The sequence below is a fragment of the Gossypium raimondii genome, chromosome 12 (assembly GCF_025698545.1).
Source record: "Gossypium raimondii isolate GPD5lz chromosome 12, ASM2569854v1, whole genome shotgun sequence".
Classification (NCBI taxonomy): Eukaryota; Viridiplantae; Streptophyta; class Magnoliopsida; order Malvales; family Malvaceae; genus Gossypium; species Gossypium raimondii.
The window spans coordinates 4,292,184-4,316,233 of record NC_068576.1 but is presented as its reverse complement, the minus strand read 5'-3'; the positions used below and the strand labels follow the sequence as shown (position 1 = coordinate 4,316,233).

General features: G+C 32.9%; 1 protein-coding gene and 1 non-coding gene across 3 annotated transcripts; one reads left to right on the top strand and one right to left on the bottom strand.

Annotated features, from left to right (window-relative positions):
- Window positions 1-16,232: 16,232 nt before the first annotated feature.
- On the bottom strand, window positions 16,233-16,306 carry TRNAT-AGU (transfer RNA threonine (anticodon AGU)). Its single transcript has one exon. It is a non-coding gene; the product is annotated as a tRNA-Thr (tRNA).
- A 2,008-nt stretch (window positions 16,307-18,314) lies between these two features.
- Window positions 18,315-20,994, top strand: LOC105762929 (uncharacterized). Of its 2 annotated transcripts, XR_008191832.1 has the most exons (8): window positions 18,315-18,587; window positions 18,683-18,806; window positions 19,120-19,294; window positions 19,554-19,748; window positions 19,874-19,921; window positions 20,261-20,406; window positions 20,503-20,585; window positions 20,818-20,994. XR_008191832.1 is itself a non-coding variant. In XM_052624960.1 (7 exons), exons 3-6 carry the CDS (start codon window positions 19,635-19,637, stop codon window positions 20,537-20,539), a joined length of 345 nt encoding a protein of 114 aa, XP_052480920.1. In that variant the 5' UTR covers window positions 18,320-18,806; window positions 19,120-19,294; window positions 19,554-19,634; the 3' UTR covers window positions 20,540-20,585; window positions 20,818-20,994. The 2 variants fall into 2 exon arrangements, 1 of the variants encoding a protein (XP_052480920.1); XM_052624960.1 differs by having other exon boundaries at window positions 18,320-18,806.
- The last annotated feature ends 3,056 nt before the right edge of the window (window positions 20,995-24,050 follow it).

Below are 24,050 nucleotides of genomic sequence, written 5' to 3'. Positions count from 1 at the left end.
TTAACAAAAAAAAATTATACTATAATGCACATGTAATGCTCCATCACTAGATGTAGGTTACAAGCTGCTACACTCTGATAACTAATTAATTAACCTGTACCTTATGAAAATATGTCGTCAATTGGAAGTCATATCATATCAACTCTAATAATAGAAACTTAGAACATTTCACATACCAAATAATAACAATCTAATAAACGTTTATAACATAGATGAATAAATTATTCAGCTTAAGGAATTTACTACAAGGTTAAGACCTATAAAATAACATTTCAACAGCCATCCCATTAGAATGGATTCATTACTCAACTTGAAATTTGAAAATTCTATTTTAAATTTTATTTACAACTCGACTTGAACCTTGAGACTCTACCTCTGGTCACTCCACTGTATGTATATCACTACGATCCCAAACTAAGCTGCTTCATAGAAATTGTCTCCATGACCAAGACATCCACAAATGAAGCAAAATAACGTGAGTTTTTCATACTGAAATCTTGCATAGATAAAACTAGATAGCAAGATTTGAATTTTTTTTATGCGTTTCAATGGAAGCATCACATCAATTCTTACCTTGATTCGTAAGCACTGTTTAAAACTCAAAGAAATCTGTTTTGAATCGTACTCCCCCAATACCCAAATAAAATTGCAAAACTGTTTTGTCACCATTTCGGGAAAAAAACCTTAGAGGGAGATCATGAATTTGGACCTAAAACCATGAAAAGATCAATGGAATTTGCATAGGATCTTCATTATTTTCAAGCTGATGAAATACCAATAAATGATTATTAAACGTCCATGACGCACCCTTTACCACCCTATCAATGTCCACCCTATTGTAGAACCTAAACAGATACCCCATTTCGCCCAGATCTGAGATCTATACACCACCCAAGGGATGCCAAATATTAGTCATGTTTCGCATTGTCGAAAAATGTACCACACTAGTCGTTAGAAAACAGCCCACCAAACATAAATCAAACAATTCTGGTTGCATATCAGACCCATCTTGAAATTGCCAAGCCTCTTCCTCTCCTTCGTTAATACTAAGCCCTGCCAAATCATTCTCCATTAGAACAAAAAAACCCCAGAATCTCCCTACCGATCAACTTTACTCAGCACGCCGACGATGAAACCCAAAAGCAAACACGGATGGAAGAGTCACAATCAGATTCAAAGACTAGAACCGTGCCACATAAAGGACAGATAAAAACGTGCCAATTCGGCAAACTCATTTAGTACTGTATATATTTAAGTTTTTAGTTCAATGTGTTTTGAAAATAAAACAATCTTGTACATCAATCGCAAGTGAAAAAACTAATTGATAGTATAACAAATTGAGTATCAGGCGAATACATTCACACACCATCAGTTTGAATTAATTTAATATTTTATCATATTCATTAAATAAAAATTAGAAAATTTTAAATTACTTTATTTTTTTGGATAATTTACAAATAGATCATAAATAACACAGTTGGATTAAACAAATATAAATTGTATACAAGCAAATCTCTTCTTTAAACTAAAATAACAATAGAATCCTCTAAAATTTAATATACTACATCTTAAATCAGATTTGGAGAATTGCATATTAGGAAATAAAGAATTGTGGTATTGGCTTGTATGGAAGGTGGTTAAACTAAAATGGCAATAGAATCCTATAAATTTTAATTTATATACAAAAATTGCCAATATCTGGATATATGCTGATATGCATTAATAACTTTTCCCCCACTTTACACATGCGCACATCGCTGTATATATTTACACCAAATTGCTATTGTTACACATACTAATAATTTTCTGCCAAAGCCCTTTCTCTCAAAAAGAAAAAAGGTCAGAAAATGGTTGCTTGCTACCTCTCTTGGCTTGCGAGAATTGTGATCATGCTAACAGCAATCCTTCTCTTCTTTTCACTTATTGGTATGTACAAATTGAATTTAAAAATAAAAATAAAATAAATAAAAGAATTCTCTTGATCAGTTTTATAGTAATCTTCAGGTTTTCTTTCAATTTTTTACTTGTAATTTAACTTGAGGACTGATGTATTTTTATGGTTAAAATTTGAAGGGGAAGCGGCACCAATTTGCCAAGGAAAATGTGAAGAAATTGCTGATTGTGATGGGTTTTGCCGTAGAATTGGTTTTAGTGGAGGCGCCTGTCAGCCTCCGCTTTTTCAATTTTGTTGTTGCAACTAGTGATATATAATTCTTCATAGCTATATGAGCTAATAAAGTTAATAAAAATTGCATGCACACACACAGATTTATATATGTTACATGTTTTTTAAGTTTTGAATGTGTTCAAACTATAAAAATTTGACATGTGAGAAGAAAAGAAAGAAAGCATTTGTGAAAAGAAAAATTTCAACATAAATCTCTCTATTTTTATATAATTTTTAATAGTGTTTTGCAAGTTATATTTTCATAATAAATCTTTCCAATTTGTTTATATTCAATAATTTAACTTATAATTTTACATAATAAGCCATTGTAAATTTTAAAATAGTTTTGTTATACCCCCATCCGTATGAGGACACATGGCAAGCCAAAAGAACACTTGAATAGCAAGCCAACCGATAGCTATCGCATGTGGATATGCTAAGCGAATTATGCAAGTGTACACATCGGATCAAGTAATAAAATGATAAGTGAGATCGTCTCCACAGGGATCGGTTAGGTATAAATTGGTCAAGTTATTATAAAGAAGTGTGTTTAATGCTATGGCAAAAACAATAATACGAATGCAGAGGTAATTAGGAATACTAATGTGTGCACTATGTGAATTATAACAAATAAATGAAAATACTAAGGCAAGAAAAGAGTAAGTATGCAATGGCAATTAGGAGAATGATTATGTGAATTATATGTAAACAAGCAAGAACTAAGGATGTGAAAATAGATATGCTACAACAAAGATTAAAAGATCTATGAAGTTGAATCTTAAGGCTGGGATTACTAAGAATCTACCCTCATTAACCAATAATGCCTCGGCAAGTTCAATCTTATTCTATTGCTAGTAATAGTTCTACTGTGGTAGGCTTCTTTCAAGAGCTAGGCCTTGAGTTACCTCACATAAGGCACTATATGTCTATAGGCTTTGAGTTTGGTTCCTACTACTGTTCTTTTTCTTTCCATACAGAATGTTGCTTTATGTCTAAAGTCTGCTACGAGTATTCTTTCGAGTACTCGCTCATATCATTCAATTTCGATCTAACTAACCTAACCTTGTTAGAATTTCATTAATTTTATAAACCTACTGCATATTCACCTATGTCTAGAGATTACGCACATGCTATTCATAAATACCATTGAATGAAACAGTAAATCAACATTGATCTAAGCTGTGGCCAATAAAGGAAATACAAGTTTCATCAAACAATCTCAACCTTATGAGATCTAGCTTATGGGTTGGTGAATAAAATTCAGATTCAAAATAACATTTAACATTGTTTCCTCAAATCAGGTTACAGAATAGAAAATAAAGAATTAAAGGTAGAACTCAGGAAGATAGCTTTCGCCTGTCCAACCTACAATTTCGGCTATAAAATGTCTTCCGGTGACCAAGAGGGACTGCATTCGTTCTCCCCTTTGAGTCTCTGCCCTTGTCGCCACTGCTACCCTCTATTTTCGTCTAAGGGATTTCTCTTTCAAATTGTCTCTCTGACTGTCTACCTCTTTTTCAGTTTTTCTTTTTGGGTTTTATATCTCTCCCTTAGAGTAGGCCCATGATCCCATGATCCCATGATCTCATGATCTCATGATCCCATGATCTCATGATCTCATGATCCCATGATCCCATGATTTTTTCCTATTTTTTGGGCTAATTTTTCTTGTACACGTACAACAGGGATAATAACGCTTAAGTGTTAACTGGGCATCTTCCTGGAATTTCCACAATATTCGTGTTGGCTAACTGTCTAACCTCTAGCCGCAACATACCTTCAATCATTTATTCATTTTTCCTCTTTTTGCACCTGCCACTCAATCAACAAACAAATCCTTCCCGCAAACAACAAAGTAACATATAATAAGATTTAAGCACAGTCCAAGCTCCTCAATGTAATTTCCTAAACACTAATGGAAAATCCTAAAGTGCAACTAAACTCACCTAAGTACAAGCAATTAATCAAGTCTAAAGGCATAAAATATAGCTCTTCTCAATAGTTATCACACCCCCAAACCTGATTTATTGCTTGTCCTCAAGTGAGATATGCATGCATGAATGTACAAATTGCCACAGTAACATAATCACCTTTGTACTGTTAGACCATCAAAAGAGCATCCTATACTTCAGTTCTCAACAATTTTTTATGTCTAAAAATTTGATCAAGTTTTATAAGTTATTCAACAAAGGCGGTGCAAAAAATATTACCCTAAGTACTCATGCAACTTGCACTATAGCAAGTATCTCCTAATTTACTTAGTTTATCTTTTAACTAAACTCAATGTGCTTTGTAATGACATTTATTTTTTTTCCTTTTTTCTTGAAACAGGGGTTTTAGCATGTCACACAATTCTTTGACTTGAGAATCAAAATAGAGCATACACTAAATAACCGAGTACTCAACCATGTCATAATTTGCATAAAAATCACTCATGAGGCTAAAGATTTTAACTTAAAAGATGGATAGAGTAAAAAATTACCTCATTAGTTACTCAGCCTGTTGCTACAATGGAGTGCCTCCAATTTTCTTTACTTTATTACACACTTTTGCTTAAACTTGCTTTTCTAGCTAACAACACGATGGCGCAAACAAAGTACTGCTGACTTACTTGGCAATTCTAAGTATTTGAGTGCCTACTGTTCTTTATTTAAGTATTGCGTTGGCAATTTGACTAAGTTTAGCTTTAAAAGTCCTTAAGTTCATTAAAAGACACTTGATATAGTCCAAAATTAAATGAGGTTAGGACATCTCATGTTTAGGAGTTAATTTTCAAGTAACCTCACCTAAGCTAAATTTACCTAATCTACTGTCACATGTTCTAGATTTATTAAAGAATTTAAGCTCATCATTGAACATCACAAGTAAAAGTTGTACTCATCATAGTCGAAATAGTCATTGTCAGTTATGTGGAAAAACAAAATTCACTAAAATGAACATGCTTACTAAATATAAACAAAGTGTTTACTAAATAGAAAATGCACCCTAAATGCTCAATACACCCCCAAACCTAAATGGTGCATTGTCCTCAATGCATGTACAGGCATGAAACATGCATGCAAGAAGATATATGTACAAAAAAGTCATGGTAAAACAAATGGAAAGCATTATGCAAAGAAATGAATAAAACTTCCCTGGCTTGGAGTTTAGTATGGTTATTTCATTCTTTTCTGTGGATGGATTTACGTGTTGTAACGCATTTTCCTTTTCAATGATTGGAGTGACACATCTTCTTGTTCATCATTGGATTTGATGATTTCATCAATAATCCTCTTCTTCCTCACAATTAGTCGTAATACTGATTGATTCCGTTTTCTCTATTTCTTTTTTTGGTTCTTTGTTTTCTTTCTTAGCAGTAGCAAGGTCTGTGGGAACAGGGTTTGTTTCAATTGGCTGGGCTTCACCAACCTCTTCTGCTACAGTTGCCTGCGATTCCTTAAGAAAGTTAGGAAAAACAAACATTGGCTTAGTAAAATTCTTTTGAAGGGACCTTTTCAGAGTAGTGTCCCTCATCTCCACATAGGCCAAGTAAAGAGCCAATTTGTCCCACGCATTTTCCAAATTCGCAGCAACCTAAAGTTGTTGAGTCTTGAAAAAATTAGTTTGCTTCTACAACTTTGCCAATGAATTGAGCACTTGTGCTCAAATAAACTGTCAGAAGTGGAGGTGGTTGCAGTGGCAAATGTTGGCGTAGAGGATGTTGAGGCTGAACCAGGAGGTTGTTGTCATAGCAAATCCTCCCCAGAAATCTTTGCAATAATCAACCTTGTAATGGCCCTTTTATTTGGGACGACATCATCATTAGCTTGGACTGAGACATTATCACGCTGGTAAAATGCGATGATTAAAGAAGGAAAGTTCACACTTTCGATATTCTTTTGTGCACACCGGTGTACTTTATTGAATATAATCTTACCCACATTAATTTTCCTACCATGTATGATGGAATGAAGCAGCAACATCCGCTCCTTAGAAACTATTGAGTTATGGGTAGAAAGGAGTAAGACACCACACCTTGCACTTGGGCTTCAAAGATGCCCTTTCCACGGTGTAATAATCTTGCCTCGACATCGTCCATTTAGTTCTCGTCGCACATAAGTCTTGAAGAACCTAAGTTAACCCATCAACAATGACGGTTACATCAAACTCGATATGCTCGCATTGGATATCAGAAAGACCACACTAAGCATTAATTGTGTCCTCATCAAATAAGATCGAACTCCTTGAACATATATAAAAACAACATTTGGGGAAGTAAGGTGAGCATAGAACTCACGAACAATCTTGGTCAGCACATCCGTTGGATGCAAACAAAAAATTTGCCATCCATTTTGCTTGACGATAAAAGAAATGGAAGCATTGTATCCCATGAAAGGCTCGTCTTTAAAAAGAAATCCTTTTTCCAAACAAAAGGGTCGCTTGGAGATGTTGTTCTAGTATCGCTCTTCTATCGCAGCGTTAAAGAAAGAGCGAGGTGGCATAGTAGATGATATAAGGGTAGATCGTCTAGCCATTGTGGAAAGTTAAGGTAAAAGTCTATGTAAAAAAGGAAAAAGAAAATTTACAGTGTTTGAAGAAAGCACAAATAAGCATGGAGAGAGAAAATTTAGGGTAACTGTAAAAGAATTGAAGAGGTTAAGGTAAAATAAAGTGACAACAAAGTAAGGAGTAAATGAGGTATGACGTGAGTGATGAGAGGCCAGTAATTATGGCCTGACTTTGGTGTGATGGAAATTTGGAGGGAAAGTGAAAAGGTTATAGGCCCAAATATTTGGGAAACAAATTCCCAATGGGCTAACGGGTATCATACGACCCAACCTCACAATTATTTTTATGAGATAGTATTGATGGTTCAGGAAAATTAAATGTGCAGAGTAAGTTTTGTACCATGGAAAAGAGAAAATAAAGAGATTTTTTGGGGGAATTGTGAAGTGACCTAGCCCTAAAACATTACCCGTATACTTCCGGATATCGCCTTTCATATATTTTATGTAGGATTTCTACTCTGGATGTTGGTACATCCGGAGGTGGTCACCCTCCCGCTAATAATTAAATTTATGCCTTGCACGTCGATGGTTCATTGAAGAACAATTTTAGAGTAGGTATATTGCTGACTATTCCTGAAGGTAATGAATGGTAGTATGGTCTCTTGTTTACCTTTTCCATTTTAATAATGCCACGAAATGTGAATCACTCGTTGTCAGGTTAGAATTGGCTAAAAAATTAAGGTTCAAGACTCACATGAATTCCTAGTAAGTAGCCAAATAGATCTATTGTAACACCCCCAACCCCAAACTGTCGCCGGAATAGGGTTACGAGGCATTACCAGACATATCAAACAATTTACAAATAATTCTTAAATAAATAACCAACATATTAAAATAATTCATAAATACATATAAATTTCACTAATTGACTCCATTCATTTTTTTTATAAAAATTTCGGCAGCATTTCTGCTTATTCTTACATAAAACCCCCTGCAAAATTTCAAAACATAAGCAACCCAATTCCAGTATTTCAACCAAGGCATTTATATACTTAAATCTTACTTGACATATTGACATAACAACTTAATTAATAAAAATCCTATTATCATTTCTAATTAACACATAAAACTAATCAAGCCATTTCAATTTGATACCAATGCCATAAAGGACTCCTACCATTTTACTAATATAATCATCAAAACACATAATATCTTACTTTACAACAAAACTAAATAACATACCAAAATAATCATCATAATTCTTATATACATGCCACTTTCATTTAAGGAAGAAAACATCACCAAAATCTCTATGCAGGAGTCGGGATTGTCCTGGATGCTGAACCGAGACTCTGACCCATTTTCAACCTGCGCACTGAAACAACTGTACGCTGAGTATTGTATACTCAGTGGTATTACCATAATTCAAATTATAATAGAAATAAAGAATTATAATTACCAAGCATGTAACTCTCCAATTTCTTAAATATCAATTTATTCATAGATTTTCATTATTTGACAATAACAATACAATATTAAGCTATTCTTCAATCTCAATCACCTATCATAATTTTAAATTTTCTCATATTCAATACGGCTATCGATCAAATTCATTTGATTTTCTCATTTCAATTATTCACCCTATTAACAATCTGGACTTTGACGGATACACGGATTCCAACCCAAACACGGATACACGGATTTCAACCCAAACACACCAATACGGCACATTGTGTCTAAAACGGTACATAGTACCTGATCAGTATACGACACATAAGTGCCTGTAACGACACACGAGGTGCCTGATACGACACATAATGTGCATGAGATACGACACATAAAGTGCCTGATCGGCAAAGCCGATAAATCCCGTACTCTTCTAAATCCTATGGCATGCGAATTATACCCGACTCGGCCCGACTAGTTAATAGGGTATATAAATTTCACAATCTAATTTTCACTTTTATTTCAAGAATTCATTTTCAATATCAATTATACCTTTTCCATTTACTAATTAAAAGACAGTTCAATACCAACACATATTTTCCTTATTCAATTTAATTTTTCCAAATTCAATTCAATAAAGTTACTTACCTTATTATATGCTTACCATACACATAATTTAAATTTAACATCAAATAATAAATAATTTGAATTATAGTAATACAAACCGGAATTCTCTTCGGATTTAATCCTCGACGATCTTTTCTTTTCCTTTTTGGGCCGATGCTTCAGGCTCGATATTAGCTACGTACAATTAAAATAATTCACAATCATTAGCACAAAACAATTTAATTGCTGAAATTTTTATCCAACTTTTACTTTAATTCTAATTTAATCCTAACTAACCTATATATTTTTCTTTCTCAATCCATACCTTTTACTACTTAATTTCCTACCAAACTCACATTTAACTATCTAATTTTTATCAGATTTTCATAATTTCGAATTTATTTCAATTTAATCCCTAAAATTCAAAACTTATAGTTTAGTTCACAATTTAATCCTTTTATCAACTCTAACTAGAAACTCCATCAAATAAACCCTCAATTCCATCATTTATTCAACATAAACCCTACTAAAAATCTATTAACTTTCAAATTTTTAACTTAAATCCAAGAGTATTTCACTCTAGGATTCCAAAAACATCAAATTTATGAGAAAATGACTTGATTTAGCTTACCTATTAAACTTCAAGCTTCAAATCCCTAGTTTTCCTTTTATTTTTCTTTCCCTCTCCTTTCTTTCTTTTTCGTCTGTTATCTGTTTCTCTTTTCTATTCTTTTATTTCATTTGTTTTCTTTTATGCATTAGTTAATAATAATAATATATTATTATAATCATATAATAATATTTTATTCACAAATATCTTTTACTTAAATTATAAGAAAATGTTTTATTTTATTACAAGTGTGTTTTATATATTTTACACATGTATTATTTTATCACCACACAATTGTCTTTATCTTATTTGTTTCCTATAATATATTATCTTAATTTTAATTAATATAATTTATAATATTTTAATTTAATAATATTTTTATAATATAAATCAAGAAATAATCTAAGAGTTTTCCATCTATTGCCGCCTAAACTTAAGCCATTGGCTTATTTACCTATTTAGTCCCTCTTATTTTATTTTAATCTATAATTAAACTTTCACTTCTATTATAATTTAATCATTTTTACTAATTACTCTTAATTAAGCTAAATTCACCTATCTAAAACCTAATTAAACACACAACTAGTCTAGTAAATATTTCTAATAATTATTTTCAAACTCAATTTACTAAGACGGAGGCCGATAATATACTTTTCTAATGCCCGTGAATTTTTGGGTCATTACATCCATGGAGATTACGAGGTTAAAGAGCCCACATTATCCAAATATTACTCCTTAGTAATGAGCTTATTAAAGAAGAATCTGGAGATCCAAGTTGATTTCCTATCTAGATTAGTTTCCATTGTTGAGATTGTGTAGTGGGCAAAATTTTACTTAAGCATAATGAACGCCCTAGTTAAGACGGTGGGCTAGGATTTTAGCATTGACTCTGAAGATACCTAGATGACTCCCCTGGTTAGCTTCTTATCTTATGTAACACTCCTTTCGATCCCAAAGAGCGTGATAGGCTTCATTGCTTGGCCTCTCGTTATTTACTCATTAATGGGGTCTTGAATAAAAAAGGATGTCTACAACTACTTTTGAGATGTTTGGGTCCTTCTAAAGCTGAGTATGTGACGCGAGAATTGTGCGAAAGAATTTGTCCATCTTGGCACCAAAACCATTGCTCGAAAGATCCTCCAACAAGTATACTATTGGCACACCCATTAAAAAGATGTGTCATCCTTCTTGCTGAAATGTGAGCCTTGTTAGAAGTTCTCTCGCTTGTTCCTCAGCAGCTAGTCGAACCCTTGCAAATTATTTCTAGTTCTTGGCCTTTCTCAACTTGGGGATTAGATATTATTAGGCCCTTCCTACCAACCGTGGTGCAAAAAAAAAATTCATCATTGCTACAATTGAGTACTTCACCAAATAGATGGAAGCAAAAGCTTTGGCCACCATCATATAGAAATAAATGGAGAACTTCATATGGAAGACTATTATCTACCAATATGGGATCCCACATGTAACACACCTAATCCGTATCCGTCTCCGGATTGGGGTTACGAGGCATTACCGGACGCAAAGCTTATTTTAAATCTTAGTTAACATATGAACTCTTTTTTTTTAATAATACAAAACTGAGTAATGCACTGTATATAAATATATATTTTTATATAGCATAAACAAAATGAAACAAATCAAGTATACCAAATTTGCATGCTTAATAATTAATTCAAGTACATAGACTAACCATTCAAGCAAACTAAAAGTGTACATTTTACCATTTCAATCAAACTCAAATAACCTAGACATATTCAACCATCCATATTTCACAATCTCTATATAGTTAACATAAGCATATTCGGTCATTGCACATAAATTATTTAATCCTTACCACATTATAATAATATAACCGAACCTATTTTAATCAAATACTATAACCGAATATGCTACATAGCCAAGTCATAAATTTAACAATTTAATAGTTCACCTAACCAAATACACAAGCACATAATAGCCGAATTTGGTAACTACCTATAAGGCCGAATATATATATATATTCAAACATAAACCTAGCCGAATGGAGCTTGGCTATTATGTACATATATATATATATATATATATATATACCATCTATTACCAATCAAATAATTTAGCTAATGACTTAACACGTTCAAATTTCCATGTAAGACTTATACTTACTATACTCATAACTTAATTCATCACTCACTTTGTTAAAACATATTAAACAAGTTAAACATAAACTTACATTAACCAAGATTATACATACAAACATAAATAAAGTAATTATATTACATATAAAACAAGCTAAGGCTAAATTCTTAAAACTGAATTCAATATGCATATATATATAAAACTCATACCAGAGTGAATATACATAATTAACAATATCATTTCAAACTAATTTATCAAAGGCTTAAGGATTAAACATAGCTCTATACTTATAAACCAGAACCAAATCTATATAATACCAAAACCAAATCACACCATACAAGTATGATATACTTGCTAATACCTATCCACACATACATTTCATTTAGCATCAATCAATATATATAAATATACATTCGGTATTTAATTCATCCCATAACCAAATCAATCCATCACCCAATGCATAACAATTATACATATACTAATCACTTAACCGAATTTAATATGCCCAAACTATATACAACACCTTATTTACCTATCACAAGCTTATACCATAATCAAATATGCATAAATATAAACTCCATTTTAATAACCATTAAGACCATATGCATAGACACCAAACTCGATCAAAAGAAGATAAGTCATTTTCGCTTGGCTATTAATTACATTTACAAGTACTAGATCCAAAATCAACATTCCAACTATGCTATACATGCCATATACTCAAAATCAACTTAATAAAGTACCGAAGAAAACTGTCGATAGTGTGATAAGTCTTGCTGACGATCCCCGAACTCGTAACCACTTCCAAAATCTATAAAACGAAGAATAAATATACACACAGTAAGATTTTGTAGCTTAGTAAGTCATAAGCAAATATTACTCATATTAACATTAATCTCAAGCCAGTTTGTCAAACCAACTAAATCAAATATAAATAAGCATTTAGCTTTATAAAGTTGGAAGCATAAATACTCAAATACATGTATATTCATCATTTCATAAATTATAATTATAATAACAGACCAAATATTTTATATCACATTTGCTTTTATAAACCAAATCACTTATAAGTATAAACATACTTACATATCATGCGTATATTAATTAATCTTGAATCATTAATTCAATATACAACTTACCTTAATTTCATAACATGGTATAAATACATACCTGAACCTTCTAATTTGTTTTCACATTCGGTCTTTATTTAACATTACCCATTGAACCATTCAAAATTAAAAAGGATGTGCGGATAGTTAGAAAGCTCGTACAATGTCAATGTCTCATACATGGTCTTACATGTGATCACAGATCGATGCCACTGTCCCAGACAGGATCTTATACGTAAACACAAGTCGATGCCAACGTCCCAGACGTGGTCTTACACGAAAACACATATCAGAAATCCTATGTCATGACATAAGTATCCTATCTATTCCTAGGGTTTGTACGGGGGGGCTTTCGGATACTGAAACCTGATCAGATCGAACTCAAAATACATTTCTCTTGCTCAAATCTCATTCGACCAACACCAATTAAAATTCATACAATTTCATTTATCATGTAATCTATATATATAGTAAAATTTAACAACATTTATATGCTTGCAGACTTACCTCGGATGTTGTCGGACGATATAATCGACTATTCGATAACTTTCAATTTCCCCTGATCTAATAACGTTTTCTTTCGTTCTTTATCTAAATAAATTCAAATTTAACTAATTTAATCACACATTCATTCCATTTAATCCAAAAAAACATAAATGGGAAAATTACTATTTTACCCTAACATTTTACACTTTTTGCAATTTAGTCCCTATTGCATAAAACGCAAAATACACAAAATTTGCACACATCATGCTAGGGCCGAATATTCATAGTCTTCATACAATCCCACACATTTCATTTATTTCACATTTTAGTCCCTCAAAAATTTATTTTCACAATTTAGCCTAATTACTCAAATTCGCCAAAAATTTTAAAACAGAACATGTTAATCTAACACATATATTTCATTTTTCATCAACTAACATCATAAAACTCAATCATTCATCAATGACACATTTCAAAATTATCATCAATTCACTAAATTAAGACATGAGTTTTGAAGTATTCGAAGCAACTATCTCAAAAACGTAAAAATAATAAAAAACCGAACAAAATCCATACCTTAATCAAGCTTTACATGTGCCGAAAATACCAAAGCTTAAAGCGTTTCTATTTCTTTCTTAGTTTCGGTCAAAAGATGAAGAACATGGCTTAATTTTTGCTATATTTAACATAAATTAACTTTAATAGTTAATTTACCTAATTAACCTTTATGTAAATAAATAAACACACACACATATATAAGGTTATACTTGTCCTTTGCCACCAACTAACTATATATCGGCCTTATTGCATCTTAAATCCTCCACTTTATAAAGACAACAACAATTAGGTATTTTTAGATTTAACCCCTAAATTTTCATTTTACACGATTAAGCCATTTTCTTTAATCGGTCACTCAAACAACAAAATTAAAACACGAAAATTTCACACAATCAAATTCACACATAATAAACACAGAAAATAATATTTAAATATTTTTTTGACTTGAATTTGTGGTCCCGAAACTACTGTGTCTGATTAGGGTTAAAATCGGGCTGTTACACCACAACTGATCATCACAAATAACAATACTAAGTTCTAGGGGAAATTTAAGGAATTTAGAGATACCCTCTCTCTACTAAGGAGGGTTATAGGTAAAAGGTAGTGGTATGGATAAGATTACTAGGGTCTCCATACTAGTATTATGCTAAGTTCCTGATACGAGTGATTGCAGAAGTATTATGGTGGGTGGTCAAAGTTAACTATAATACCACTGCCGAAAAAGAGGGGGAGGTTTGCTTGGATCGCTATGGTTGTTGATTTAGAGAAGTCTTTTTCCCCTATGTGGTCTTTGTTATGGCTAATTAACCTGTCAAGTATGAGGGGTTGCCCCTCATTTTCCACGAATGTGATTGTTATGGAAACAGTAAGGAATCATGTAGTAGGGTGAAAACTACTATCCCAGAAACCAATGGTGCAAAAGCTGCTACGAGTATGGTTGTGATGGCTGCTAGTTCGAAGCTCGACATATGGGCATTACATGTAGCGATAAGTCGATGGAGAGTACCACTGAAGTAGAATAATAAGTCTAGGAAAGGAAAGAAGATCGTGAAAGAGAAGGAAACTCCTACAAAATCATGGTTTGATATCCTTAACGATATGGATAAGAATATTTTAGAGGATAATATGGAGGACGTAGTAGATTTGGTGTTACGAGATAAGGGAATGGTTATTGAGCAAGAAGTGGGTAATTTAGGGAATGTTCAAATGAATACTAATAGGGAGAAGGTAGTGGGTTATATGCAATGTATGAGAAAATCAAAGACTGTCTGTGCAAATATTTCACAGGATAGGGCCGTAAGCTATGCTAAACAAAGAGGCCGGAGTCAAACACCAAAGGCACATATAGATATTATGGGAGATAACAAGATGGGAGGAGGGGAGGCTAGTGGTCATGATATTAGTAGACCTTGAAGATCAATTGTCCAATAAAATACTCTGTTGGATAGTCAGTACCATAAAGATGTGGTTGTTGAGGATAGGGCTATTGATAAGGGGGTGAATTTTGAGATTTATACTTTTAATCGTAAGACTCTTAGAAAGATTGACAAGAACTAGGGAAGAAAACAAAGGAATTCAATGAAGGACATCACCAAAAGAAGGCTCCAAGTATGTAAAAAAATAGAGAGTAGGAAACCTTCGAAGGTCGAGTTGGGCTAACACATCTTTTAGTTGTTGGCCTTAACTACAGGTGTTCATGGGCCGGGCCGGGTCGGGTTCGGGCCGGGCCCGTAAAAAAATTTCGGCCTGCATACTAGGCTGGGCCCTACCTGCTCAAATATGGGCTCGAATTTTGTCCAGCCCTACTGAGAAAAATTTCTTAGGCCCTACCAATCGCTTTTTAAAAATAAACACCAATTTTTTAAAAAATTTAAAAAGTATTTTAAAATATTTTAAATTTAAAAATATAAAAATATATTTTATTATATATTCGGTAGGGCAGCAGCCTGTGCCAAAAAGTCGTGCTAGAGGTCTGCCCGCTTTTTAAATGGGCCTCATTTTTTGCCCAAACCCATATTTCGGCCTATATTTTTACCCGAACCTCCCATATTTCAAGGGTTGTCGGGTCGGGCCGACACCCACCCATGAACACCTCTAGCCTTAACCGCTTGGTGTTATTTTTTTCCTTTTTGTTTAAATTATCTAGTTTGTACCAAAAGTACTTGGTAACTTTTTTTCAATTTGGTCAATGAATTTGAATTCTACTAAGATATAATGATGTGGCACTTTCGGATTGTGCTATGTCATTACATAATTTTTAAATAAATATAAAATCTAAAGAAATAAAAATATTATAAAAATATTTTTTTGAATTCAAGTGATTATGTGATACAATATCAAAGTGTTACATCAACATACTTTAATGGAATCCAAATTCACAAACCAAATCTAGATGATATTATTGATAGGGATAATCATACACCCCAAACAGACTGTAAAACAAACATGAAGAATACTAAAAAGAATAAAAGTTAAAAGAAACAATAAATTCAAGATCAAATGTTATTTTATCCCAAAGATGAAAAACTAAAGTCTTATGCTTACAAAATTATCTTTTTCTGAAAAGAAACAAAAAAAGGAAAAAATCAAATAAACTTCAGTCAAAAATGAAAGGCATTGACAGGACAAGTAGAATATTGCTACTCTGCTCTCGTTGAGAGTCGAACTCAAGACCTCCCGCTTACTAAACGGGTGCTCTAACCAACTGAGCTACGAGAGCTTGCTGATTACGGCTTCAAGCTTTAATTATAAAACGATTTGACGTAGTACTGTTTCACTTATACTTTGGATATGGCATTTGATACTCCGTACTACTGTTTATCTTTTGTTTTTGGTACCGGGAAAAGCTTGAATTAGATACATAATATGGGGGGTGTTAATAATTAAGGAAACACATAATAGAATTTAATGCTGGATGAAGTTACAGCCCACCGCTTTGTTTCCCTGAGTAAGCTTTCCTGCTCACAGTCTTCCCGAGCAATGATCCCAGCCATATGCCTGAGTTTATTAATATCCTCCACCAAATCATGGTACTTCCACATCACTCTCATCACCTTGCCATTTTGTAGGACACTCTCAATCCTCTTGTCCTCCTCCATGCAAATCCCAACCCTGATATTGGCTTTTGCAGCTTGCCTTAGTGCCTCCCTCACCACAAACAACTTCACCATCGTTTTGTCATCTGTTTCCACCGTGTTGCAATACTGAGCCATGTATTTCCCACCGTCGTCCGTTATCAGGAATGCAACTCCATATCCCCTCAACCCTTTCTTCCATGCTATGTACACTGTGTATCTAAATCTTTCTTGCAACGCGATAGGCCTCCCGCTCTCCACCTCATTACCTTGTATACTCCCGCATTCTTCCTCCTTCAAGCTCCTTGACCAGCTACATGCCTTTTCTCTTATATGAAATAGTGCCTGCACTGGGTTCACCTGTTGAGCTTTGATCCAAACTTTGTCCATTTGAACTCAAATATTTCACAATACATGCACACTTTGGTATTTGGAGTTTGGACAATGGATATGCAATTATGGATTCCACACACATTTTATAAGACAAATTTCTCCTTTCTTTCACGTGGGAAATTAGTTTTTCCTTTTCTTTTGATATCCGTAAGTTTCTCAATTCATTGGTCTAGATGGCTACAGTTTTTCAGTTTTTAGTTTCTATTTGTGTGTGCATTTAGGTAACTTTCAACAATGATGTTACCAAAACCAATTTGTTTTGCTGGTTTACTTTTCTGTAAATCATACACAATAAAACACGCTGAACGAGAAAAGTTAACAGTAATAAATTAATATGTGAAATTAGTTTCATAAGAATAAAAGCATATACACCATCCTAGAGGTGCTCATGGGCCGGGCGGCCCGGCCCGGCCCGACGGCCCGCCCGAAATATGGGAGGATTTGGGTAAAAATATAGGCCCGAAATATGGGCTTAGGCAAAAAATGAGGCCCGTTTAGAAAACGGGCCAGGCCTCGGGCACCACTTTTTCGGCCCGGGCCCGGCCCGGCCCGGCCCAATTAATAAATATATTTATTTTTTAATTTTAAAATATTTTTTACATACTTTTTTAATTTTTTTTAAATTTTAAAATATTTTTAAAATATTTTTTTAATTTTTTTAATTTTAAAATATTTTTAAAATACTTTTTAAAATTTTTTTTAATTTTAAAATATTTTGAAAATATTTTTTTTAATTTTTTAAAATTTTTAAAATAAATATGGGCCGGGCCCGGGCTTATGATTTTTTCCCGGGCCGGGCTTGGGCAAAAGCTTAGGCCCATATTTCGGGCCGGGCAGGGCTCGGGCCTAGGACCCGGGCCGAAATTTTTTATGGGCCCGGCCCGGCCCATGAGCACCTCTACACCATCCCTTTTTACAGTTTATAGTAATAAAATTGATAATTGAATTACTAACTTTTAATCAACCTCAGTAGACATAAATTTGTTTAATTCAAACGAATTCAGCTTAATTTGGGAAACCCAAATTTTTTTCATTTTTTTTATAAAGCTAAAAGGTAACAGAAGGTAAATAAAAACCAACAACCCACACCTGTTAAAACCCCTACAGAGCATTACTCACCTCACCACCAACGAAAACAAAATAGAGAAATCTCTGTTAACCAAGGCATTTCTATTTTTCCGGAACCTCATCTATCCCAACAATTGATGGCCCAGTCCTTAAGGCCTAATAAATTGCAAAACAAGTTCAATTGGGTTTAGTTTTTTTTGTTGTTGTAGGACCTGGCCTGAGTCGAGAACACAAGATGAGTTTAGGGAAGGCATAACGTTGCCGGGATGTTAATCGAAGACTTGGCCTTGTTTGGTTCACATGAATGGCTTAACTATTCCTCCCTTATTCAACATAGTAAAACTATTCAACGGTTTGGTTGGCTGTAAAACCTATTCCATTGAATAGCCATTACAGCCTGATTCCTCAAAACCACTGAATAGCAATTCAATGCCATCTCTAATGAATGGCTATTTAACGCTTCCAGTAATATACAAAATTATTTTTCTTTCCTTTTCTACTCATCTTACATCCTCTTAAAACTCCCAACTCCTCACCATTCTCCCAATATACTTGTGTAGAACCTTTGGAGTGAGCAAGAAGAGAGGTTTGAAAGAACAACAGCAGCAACCATGGCGAAGAAGATCAGCGTAACAAAGAAAACCTTGACTCCAGGTTTAATCAAACCCTCAAGAATGTCTAAGGGTACCTCTTTCTAATCGTTCCAATTTCCCATTACTTTTCTTCCTCTATTTTCTTTCTAGTTTCTCAATGTTGATTTTGGATTGTTCTTTTTCATTAGATTTAGAGAAATACCTTTTGATCTTTCGAATTTCAGTTTTGATTCTGAATTCCCGTGGAAGAATTTTTCCTCTTTAGGGGGAATCATAGGCATCACAGGAGTTGTGTTTTATGTGGTCTTTCTGCAATGTTTTGTTGGCACTGAAGTTCAACAGTTGAGTATTATTTTTTTTCCTAATTTAATCTTAATCTGCATTTTTTTTTATTTCCCCTGTAGGGCATTCACTGTATCAGGAAAGCTGAAGCCGGAAGATGCTATTCGGGCTATGCTTTCTTCTCTACCTGATGAAGTTCTGGATACTGTTGGCCTTACAGCTCTACCATCTAAAGATTTTGTTTCGGAAAGAAGAAGGAAGCTAGAGTACCTTGATATGCAGGAAGAACTGATCAAGGTTGAAAAAGGAATATGTTTTATATTATTTTTCATATGAATAGTCTCCTCTATTATAAGTTGCTTATTATTTTTTGCCTCCTATGGGGCTCAGTTGACCCTGCTTGCTGTGAAGGAGTTCAGTATAATCTTAGCTTAAAATATAGGCATTTAGTCTTGAAGTTTTCTTCTTAGCTTAAAAAAAAAGCCCAAAAGCAATATTCCTGGTCTTATGCAGTTCTTTGAATTTCATTGGTTGTTTCAAATTGGTACCTTTGTAGGAGGAGGAAGAGAAAGAAGAAGAAGAGTTGGCAAGGATAAAGGAATCTAAGGCTAAAAAATAGGATGTGGCATTGAAAGAGATGACTGTCCCAACAGCTAGAGAAGCACAAAAACAGGCTATAGCAAGAGCGTTAGAAAAAAGATATCAGCTTTGTGAAATCAGTTGTGCATTGGTTGTTTTAACTTCAGCATCTGTAAGGACACTATTTGAAGATTTTTTTCTGTGACTGTTATCTGTTGATTCTATTCTTCTATTGTTATCTTCCTAGCATTGCCACTTGCAATGTGGATTTGACTTAAGTTTGTTCCTAATATGCAGTCTATGAGCAGAGAGCGAGAAGAGTTCCTTGGTCTTGTAAATAAGGAGGTATGTTATAAACTTTGATATTTTTTTATTTGGTTATTGTAAAGAACTACAAGGGAATGAGGTCAATGCATTATTTTTAAATAGTTTTCTTCAAAAGTCAAATTGAGCTAGTGTAATAGATAAAACATAGTATTAGTGCAATGCCATTCTTTCATTCTTTTGGACTAGATGTTTTAAGCATTGACTTTTTAGTTGTGACTTTGCTAGGTTAGTAGAAAATTTATTTAGTCTTTATTTGGAACTTTTAACTTGGAAAAATCATAAAAGAAATGGTAAATTTTCTATTTCTGTTTATATCCCTTTATTTTCTGCTGATGTTGGATTTTGCCAATTTTGCAGATAGAACTTTATAATAGCATGGTAGACAAAAAGGGTACAGATGGTGAAAAAGATGCCATTAAGGCATATAGATTGCAAGAGAGGAAACTGACCATTCTGGTGAAGTGTCTGATAGTGATGAGGTTTCTTCAGTGCTTATTGAAAAAGTAAGACTTATTTGAACCAAGCCTTTTCTGACAGTTTATCTTTTCTTATCAGATGTGATTCAAAGAAAAGTATTTACCATTCTTGTCACTCCTTAGGTTGATGCTATGCTCCAAAATCTTGAGAAGGAAATAGATGATGTAGATGCCAAAATTGGTGATCGTTGGCGAGTACTTGACAGGTGAAACTTTGTTTTTGGATTGTTTCCTTTTCTCGTGTCTTGGCTATGTCCTTGGCTACTGTGCTAACAGTGTGATGTTTTGTTATTATGATGTTATGTTCTGTTATCAAATGGGATTAATGGAATTTTGGTATTGTTATTCACATCAATCATCACAAGAGCACAGTTACTGGCAAATTAATTACTGCAAGCGCTATTTAGTCAGATTTATTAAAAATGTTCTTGCTTACAGGGATCACGCCGGGAAAGTCACTCCTGAGGAGGTGGCTGCTGCTGCTCAATACTTAAAGGATATGCTAGGAAAGGAGGGTGTGCAAGATGATAATCTGTTGATAAGGAACAAGTGTTTTAATTTAACTATATAAAAATATAAATGATATGTTTATAAAGATGATAATCTGTTGATTCAGCCATGGTTGTAGATGGATATTCCAATTAACTCAATTGAAGATTATAAACTTGATTTTTATTATATAAAAGATAAAAGAAAAATGTGTTTAAAATAATAAAGTAGTTATATATTATTTTTATAATATTATATATTATGATTTTTATTAATTCATATTTTAATAATAATATTAAAATGTTATTAAATTATATATTATTTTATTAAATTGTATTTAATAATAATTATGTTAAAATATGATTAAATTATTTATTATTATTTTATTAAATTATATTTAATAATAATCTTATTAAAATTTAAAAACATAATCATCTATCTAAAAGAATTCTACTAAGGGTATTTTGGTCATTTAAGTCTTTTTCTTTATGCTATTACAACATTTATTTCATTCAACCAAACACAAGAATACTATTACAACTCTATTCCATTCCATTCAACCAAATAACTGAATTACTGATTACAACTCTATTCTATTACAGCTCTATTTCATTACAACTCTATTACATTATAGTTCTATTCCATTCTCCCCAACCAAACTGCCCTTGATATAAAATCTTTCATTACTCTATTCATGGCTCAGCATGTGGGTTTATCAACATTTGGTGTTTCTTTTCTATATATATCTTATCTATCTATACTCATACTATAATATTATAAGGGAACGTTTGGTTTCAGGTCAAGATTTTGAAATATATAGGTAATCTTAAGTAAAGTAATGTAATATTTTATTTTATGACAATTTGACTTTTTTTAAACAAATTTGATCAGATTTATCCTTTACTCCCCTAATATTTAAATTTCATATTAATGGTAAAGGAGCTAAACTTGTTAAAAAGAAGCAACTTTATAAGTACAATTGAGTAAAATATATTTTAGATAATCTTACATTTCATCAATCAAACAATAAAATCTTATATTCCAGCCAAATTAATAGAAAAGGGTAATGTAACATATCCAGTAATGTGCTAAATGGGTATTTGGTTCAAGGAATATAAGATCACCTTTGGTAATAAGATTGTTGGAATGTAAGATTATGGAGTGGGACTGTTAAGTACAGTACACTGTTTGGTCATATGATTGGAATGTAAGTTTTTTGTGTTTGGTTAATGGAATGTAAGATACCTAAAAAAATATTTTACTAAATTGTCATTATTATAGAATTTTTTTTCTTAAACATATTATTACATTTACTCTAAAGAAGTAATTATTAGTATATTTGTTAGAAACGATTTTGGCTTCTAGCAACAACCGTTGCAACTTAAGGCATAGCTAGATTAAGTCAAAACTTGTCTTATTTGTGTTAACAATCTTTTGATTCAAAACGTGTTAGGCTTTGCATTTGTGACATTTAGAAATTATTTATGGCCTATTCTAGGATGTGCAATAGTGCATAATCAAATCATAAATGATTGGATCAGAGTCTTTCAATGCAACCCAAATTCCCTTATTTGAGGAGATTAGACCATACTGACTTTGGAATATTTTGTAGATATTAACCCTTATCTTAACATTTATTAAGATAATTGAAGTTTTTTTTTTTGAATGATTACTTATGGAGGAATATGATTATAGCTACTTTGTATCTTAACAAGCCAAAACTCTTATATATGGTATTTTTTTTTATGCTCAATCAAAATTTATTTACATGTAAAACTTGGTTGATACACCGAATAAAAGCACATAACATAGCTGATATCACAATAAGACTAGGCTACCAGCATTGTTTGCCCTGACAGAATCACCAAATAAAAGCTCACAAAACATATAACAAAACACTAAAAAACAAAATATATGCCACTAGCAATGAACATTGATTAATACCGATTTTGGTTAAAGCATTAGCCCAACAATTAGCCTCTTTGAAGATTTTACCATTCCTCCAAGGCCTCAAACTCAGTCTATTGCATTGAGAGATTGCCACCATTGAATACATTAGACCCAAAAAATTTGCCAACTTACCTCATCATCTTTAAGTACTCCACCATATCTTACCTTTCTCGCATTCCTCTTAGATTCTTAATTGACATTATATTTGAGGCAACACAATGTTGTAGGAACCCACTTAAAATTACTACGGTTGTTGATATAATCCAAAAATAAGAGGAACTCAGCGTATCTTTCAATTATCGATCCTTATTGACCAATTCTTCGTTAGTTGCTTCTACCCATTACATGGAATACAATTTGGTTAGAAACATAATCTCATCAAATAAAATCACTCTACCCCTGAATATAATATCATTACGAGTAAGTCAAATTGACCACAGGCCCGTTGCACATGATAGTAACTACCATTGCTTTGCTACACCACTAACTTAGGAAATGCCTAAATCTTTCAGCATTAGCTTAACCAATAGCATCTTCCATGCCATTCTCCTGTCCTTTTCAAAAATCATCCTCCATAGTATAAGATTCAAATGGATTGTTGAAGAACATGACTCTATCAATCCTGTTGCATGTATCAATGCCTTTCATAGTCTTACAAATTCAAATACCAATATTGTAACACCAAAGAACACTCCACCACAACAATAGAAAAGAAAACCAAAATACACATATCCATACAACGATTAATCAAAACAAAAATTAATATCTCAAAACTTCCACCCCAAAATGTACCGAACATACAGTTTGGAATACAATCACACCCCAAACAACTTCATTTGTACTGAAATGATTCACCATCATGCTCAAAGTAGCCTACTCACCAGTAAAAATCGAATAAAATAGCAATAGGAGATAAACACCAGCAAAAAAGCTTTAAGAAGCCTCCAAAGTCAAGCAACACACAACAACATACGGAAAGAACCACACAAAATAAAAGAAAGCACAAATCCCCATAAAATCACCCTACCAAAAGCACATAGTAATGGAAATGATATAAACAATTTACCTATACCAAAATCACCTTATCAAACAAGAACATCTGACAACTTCACAATCGTGACTAACATACACATACCTTTTCCCAATTGAAAACTCCTATATATTGCAAATTCAGAACCTATTACTCAATCTTGTTACCTCGATTTGAACAAGTTCTTCAATTATCTCAGTTG

Excerpts from the sequence above, each read along its gene's own strand:
- LOC105762929 (XM_052624960.1), top strand. The coding sequence starts at position 19,635 with ATGACTGTCCCAACAGCTAGAGAAGCACAAAAACAGGCTATAGCAAGA. Across the intron at positions 19,749-19,873 it reads TTGTTTTAACTTCAGCATCT|TCTATGAGCAGAGAGCGAGA; the intron begins GTAAGGACACTA and ends CCTAATATGCAG. Across the intron at positions 19,922-20,260 it reads TTGGTCTTGTAAATAAGGAG|ATAGAACTTTATAATAGCAT; the intron begins GTATGTTATAAA and ends CCAATTTTGCAG.